Source organism: Camelus dromedarius, chromosome 11 (genome assembly GCF_036321535.1).
Source record: "Camelus dromedarius isolate mCamDro1 chromosome 11, mCamDro1.pat, whole genome shotgun sequence".
Lineage (NCBI taxonomy): Eukaryota > Metazoa > Chordata > Mammalia > Artiodactyla > Camelidae > Camelus > Camelus dromedarius.
Window position 1 is genome coordinate 35,834,009 of NC_087446.1, and position 6,000 is coordinate 35,840,008.

A 6,000-nucleotide genomic window follows, 5' to 3' on the forward strand; every position below is an offset into this window, starting at 1 on the left:
AACAGGAATATCATTGAGGAAAGAGAATAGCGAAGCGAAACATCAAGGACCAAGGTGTGAGCCTCAGGGAATGCTCCCATTTGAAAGGCGGGAGGAGGGAAAGGATGTGTGAAGGAGACTGAGAAGTGCTGTCTCTTGGGTCTGAGCAAGACAAAATCATATAAGAGATGGAAGAGAGTGTGGAGGGTGTGCATTTACAGAAGGAGGAGAAGGCAGTATGAAAGAGGAGTGTAGAATCTGTGGTATTAGCTGTAGTTTAGAGGTCAAGGAGAATGGAATGACCTGCCCAGGCGGTTGGATCATTATTGATCTGGGATTCTCTGATTGGGGTAGATCCATCCATTGCCACTGGATGATGAAAACAGATGTCAGAAGAGAGGCTGAATGGTGAGGAGGCATAAAGCAGCCTGTAAAGAATTAGAAAAAAATGTCAGGAAAAAGAAGTAGAGAAAATCGGGGCGGGTGGTGACACCTTACGGGGATTCTCTGAAAACCACTGAGCAGCATACACTCTCTAGGATGAGTAAACCTCATGGACCTGTATATCAAATTTAAACATAACTGAATCTGTTTGGGAAGATTGCCTCCGGGCTGTCCCCTGAACAAATCCGGCTTGCTTCTGCAGAACTGTTCATTTGCTTTCTTGTCAAGCATTAAGTAGAATTTGTTTTGAGAGAAACAAGTGCTCAAGTTGTGGATTTCCTAGATGTAGCATTTTCTTTCTAAGCCATGCTTTAAAATTCTGTCACTGGCTTTGATGGTCTATCATTAGACTAAGTACAGGTATTGTTTTGACCTAATTTGCTTCAATCTTCAGCCCAAAATTACCTGGATGAAAAACAAGGTTGCTATTGTGGATGACCCAAGGTACAGGATGTTCAGCAACCAAGGGGTCTGTACTTTGGAGATTCGCAAGCCCAGCCCCTATGATGGAGGCACTTACTGCTGCAAAGCAGTCAACAACCTTGGGACAGTGGAGATTGAATGCAAACTGGAAGTGAAAGGTATGATATCCCAGATCTCATGTAGACAGAAATGAAAGGAAATAATTTAATCATTGTCCTTCCTGCAAAATCCAAATTGCTTGCCAACATTCCTGGGGTGGTGAAGGAAGAGGGGAAAGATTTGGGGAGAGTAGACATTTTCACATTCTGCTTTCACTCTGATTTATTTGTGTTGCTACTTGATTATTTAAGTAGACTTACTTTTATCTCTTGCAATTCTTGTTAACTAAAGGAATATTGATTTCAATGGATTGTGGTATGCGCATAGCATAGTGACAGTGTATAAAGTCAAGAGGGTATTATGTTGGTGATGTAATCCATCTTAATAGATAAATAGAAGCCTAGTGTAAAAACTCATCTAATGAAACTACAATAAAGGAATTTACACTATTTTAAATTAGTTTACTATTTTTGTGAAACTTTCTATATATAAAGTTTGCTAATTTAGTGTTTAATATTACACATGCAGAATTTAGCATACACATATTATAACCTGTTCCTTTTAAAATCTCACGGGAGAATGTCCATTTATAGGTATGCATTTCATTTATGCTAGTTTTCAGAGGTGTTGCAACTAATGTAAACCAAGAAAACACAAAGATTTATGTGGTAGAAAAATCTCAGTATAATTGTCATCTTAATCAATTTTCATATTAATTGAGTGTAATTTTTATACTGAAGTGTTTTTTTTTTTTTTGAGCAAAAAAACCTACTTTGGGACACCATGAAAACTCCTACAGCTGAGTCACTGTTATGAGATAATAGGTTACATGATCCTAATGTCTTTTCTCTCATTCTTACTGTATTATATTGCCAACTTGTGATAACCAAAATCCTTATTTTTCCTACCTCTCTATAATGAAGAAATTATAATCTAAAATCAGAAAGATACCTTTGTAAATATCTATTTTAGAAAAAACACAGTAAATGCTTAGGGTATTTATGTAACAAAAACAACAACAACAATAAAAGAGATTTTCAGTCCTAACTCTAGTGTAAATATAGTAGAGAAACTTCTTGAAAATTTTTTTCCTTCTATAACTTTAAAAACCCAGTATTGTTTCTTTTATGATTTTTTTCATCCTCAGATAGTATAGTATAGTAGATTCATGATTGATAGGAAAATTTTTTTTCATTTTTTGCCTCTCAAATATAAAGCATTTAACATTCTTAGAAAATTTCAAACCTTACTATTATGCCTATAGTAAGAGCTCTTATTAGTTCTAAGTTATTGTTGGTATTTGTTTCAACATCTAAAATAAAAAACAAAAAATGAAAACCCAGTACCACTTCTGTGTGCTTTGAAAATAACTGAATGTTGCCAATGATAGAAAATAATGATTTCATAAATGGTTCAATATTTGGGGCCCTCCATGTAAGTGAATAATGTTACACATATTAGTGATATATTCTTTATAGTAATTGTATAGTAAATTGTATAGTAACTGAATTCAATAACACAAATAACATATTCTGGTACATAAGTTCATAAGTTATCAACTGAAATATTGGTATGAGCTTTTGGTTCCAAAAGTAAAGCCAAGATTGTTTATCATTAGATTGTTATCTGAAAATAGGTGACTTGAATCAAGTTAAGCTGTGAAAAAAAGGTAAGACTGTCAACCGAGAATAAATAAATACTGGTGCAAATATTCTAATTCTGCAGTGATATATCAAGGAGTAAATACCCCTGGACAACCAGTCTTCCTGGAGGGGCAGCAACAGGTTTAAAAAGTTCATATCCCACTGGATATTTCTTCTTTCTGTTCCATTCCTCTTACATGAAATCGCACTTTGCATGTAAAGCTTGTCTTTCTCATTTGCTTTTAATTGTATTTCTTAGCAGCTCATGGCATACAGTGGTTATGCCATGAACAAGGAAGGCCAAATTATTCAAGGATACTAGGTCACATAGGAACTAAGTTTCGTGAGAAAACTAAGTACCGTACCACAGGTCCCCATAAATAAAACCAGAAACTCATATTTGAAGATGACCTCATTTTAGATATGACTATCAAAATTTGAGAATCAATGGTATTTCTTTGGTATCTTCATTTTCAAGTGTAGAGAGAGATGTTCTTCCTTTAAGTTAGTCTCCAGTGTAGGTTTATTAGACTCATGTTGAAATTCAGAAAACTGAACATTTTTAAATTGTGAAGTTATAGAAAAACTGTTATGGGCATTTTTGATGGGGAGATGACCCAACTTAAAAACATTTGAAATATTTGGTTCTAATATTTGGAAACTTTCCTATTTAAGATTTTCCAATGAAAAATTCACTAGTAGACTATCTATAACCCATATATCTGTTGAATATTTTTGGTATTTTCATGGGACCAAGATAATTTCATATATTCATGCACTTACAAGACAATTCTGGGCCCCATAACTAAATATATTGAGTGATGACTGAGTCTTACAGTCTATGTATGATTCACCCCCATCTGGAAGAGTGAATTTAGAAGGTCTTTGGGGTTGGGTTGACAACCTGATGTCAATGCTAATGACATAGACTTATGCCCAAGTTTATAGTATATATTCAGTATAGTATCTCTGAATTCCCAGAGATAATGTCAGCTTTCAAAAGAGGAAAGAATTAGGACTCTCTCTATAGTTTTTAGGGTATCTGTTAGAGTCACTTTCTAGCCTGTTTGTTTAAGCCTTGTGTTTATTTAGGTCAGTCATATACTGTCAGTTTAGAATATAATATTATAGAATATGCCGGTCTAATTTTTATATCCACTTGATAATTTTGCCTTTTAGAATTTCAACATATATATATGTATACTAATGCTTTGTCTATTGTCCATGTTTTTCTTTTGTTGAAAAACAAAATATATATATGTTGTAGGGTTTGTTTGGTTTTTTTTTTCAGCTAATGGTTTGGAAGCTCTTACCATAATTATTCACTGTAGAGTCCAGTGGGCTCTGCCACCTGTTCAGGCAAAGTGGTTGTGCATATTAATAAATGTTTTACCAATTAATGATCCTTTTGAAGTGACTGGATCCCTTCCCTTCCTTCCATGCGCTTCTATTTTCCTGTATTTTTCACCTGACTAAGGATTAATGAAATCACCTCATCATAATCATGACCATAATTTCATCCAGCAAGTACTCCTTTTGGTCTTAGCACTTCATTAATGCTTACAACGTCTCTCTCTCTTTCTCTCTCTTTTCCTTAGTTGTAGCACAGTAAGGATTTTTGAATGTGTATTATCATCTAAGGTAAGCTTTCATATGGTTTTGGCATATGAAGCTTATGACTGTCATAAGCCATACAAAGCCTGTGGAGTATGGCATGATTTTCATTATGTAATCCAATGAAAATAGACTCTTTAAGATCTCTAACGTGGTAGTTCTAATGTGTATTTCAGCATCTTGCACTAACAGCTAGTACTTACTCATCACAACAAGCTCCTGTTGACATGAAGCAAGTTGTTGAATGCAGTAGAGCATGAACGAAAGCATTTAATGTAGATGAAAATGAGTGGTACTCAAGCATTCTGAATGCTTTGCATCAAGGAATGGACATGTACATACGTGGCATCATTTCTACCAATATGTGACTTGAATTTTTTTTTAAAAAAAAGGAGAATGACTTTCTCAAATTTGCATTTAAGAAATTTTAAGAATGTTCAAATGGCATGCTGTTTTTGTCTGGACGTGAATTTATTAGCAAGTAGTGAAACACTTCTCTAAAGGACCATGAATTTTTCTGGTTTCATGGGTTCTCTTGTGAAGGGTACTTTTATTTTTTAAATATAACTCAGAACCACAGAAGGTAAGTATAAAATGTTAGTAGGTGTTTTTCTTACCTTGGACAGGTTTTACTATTTTTTTTCCTTTAAAAAATTTTTTATTGATGTATATTGATGTACAATACTATATAAGTTTCAGGAGTACAACATAGTGATTCAGAGTTTTTAAAGGTTATACTCCATTTGTAGTTATTATAAAACAGACTTTACTATTTTTAACAAAATATTTTCAATTTTTGCACATTTGACAAAAGTTCAAGGAGTAGTCCCTTTTTGTTTTTCTTTTCCGGTGTCCTTGCATCGGAACTCTTTGAACTTAATTAAAAAGAACATTAACAAAGGAAACAGTGCTTCTGCTGATTCATAACATGATTTGCATTGATTCGGCCATTCAGTCAGAACACTTAAATTGTCTGTAGAAGAACCTCAGAATCTCTCAAAGAGCAATAAATACTTTCCCACCAGTTAGGAATTTAAACTAAGACTGAGTAACAGTGGGGAACAAAGAAAGGCTATGGGTCTGCGGGGAACATGTTTTTCCTTCTAGATGCCAAGTGCTTTAGATTCAAATGTACTAAACCCGGGAGATTTCCAAGTAGAGACTGAATGAATCTTTGTAACTAACTGGAACATAATTAGTCACATTTCCAGGCAGCTAGTCAAGAAGTATTATTTCAGGGATTTTTCACGTGTAGACGGTTTTGACTTTGCTTTTTCCTTCTCGTCCTTTCTAGGTGGTCTTTCCTTCTGCAGGCTCCTCTTGCAAGGTGTGCCTCCTAACATTATTGATTCATATTTGAGAGACTTGCAATCAAGCAATCCCGAGGAATAAGGGCCCAGGCACTGCCTCTGCACTCTACTGCTTTGAAATCTGGTTGCCATGAGAAAGCATTTTCTGTGTTTCCACCAGGCTCCCAAGTGTGATCGCTTTCTTTCCTCCTAATGTTGAAGAAAAAAAAAATGTTTGCACAGATTGCTTAATTAAAAATTGCAAACAAAATCTCATTTGAAGTTAGCTTTTTGATCATTGTTGTCTGTGCTTGGTCACTGTATTTCCCCAGAAAAGCAAGCTAGAGAATAAGCAAAAATAGTTACTTTATTTTAAAATAATAGGCTCTAAATGATTTTTCCCCCCAGAGTAAAGAAACAGTACAATACACCATAATAGAATCTTGAAAATCCATCTTTCTCTTGATCTAAGAGATTTTTTCAAAGCAAAAAAGAGTTGTTTATTTCAC

General features: G+C 34.5%; 1 protein-coding gene across 5 annotated transcripts in view; it reads left to right on the forward strand.

Annotated features, from left to right (window-relative positions):
* Positions 1-5,744, forward strand: part of MYBPC1 (myosin binding protein C1) — an 83,243-nt gene extending 77,499 nt beyond the window's left edge. For 2 of the 5 annotated variants that reach the window (XM_064491638.1, XM_064491640.1), the window contains 4 exons: positions 818-1,004; positions 2,671-2,738; positions 4,187-4,229; positions 5,497-5,744. In XM_064491638.1, the coding sequence (XP_064347708.1) occupies positions 818-1,004; positions 2,671-2,735 (252 nt within the window). In that variant the 3' untranslated portion in view covers positions 2,736-2,738; positions 4,187-4,229; positions 5,497-5,744. The remainder of the gene's footprint in view (positions 1-817; positions 1,005-2,670; positions 2,739-4,186; positions 4,230-5,496) is intronic. The other 3 variants (XM_064491639.1, XM_064491642.1, XM_064491641.1) reach the window with 3 other exon arrangements.
* The last annotated feature ends 256 nt before the right edge of the window (positions 5,745-6,000 follow it).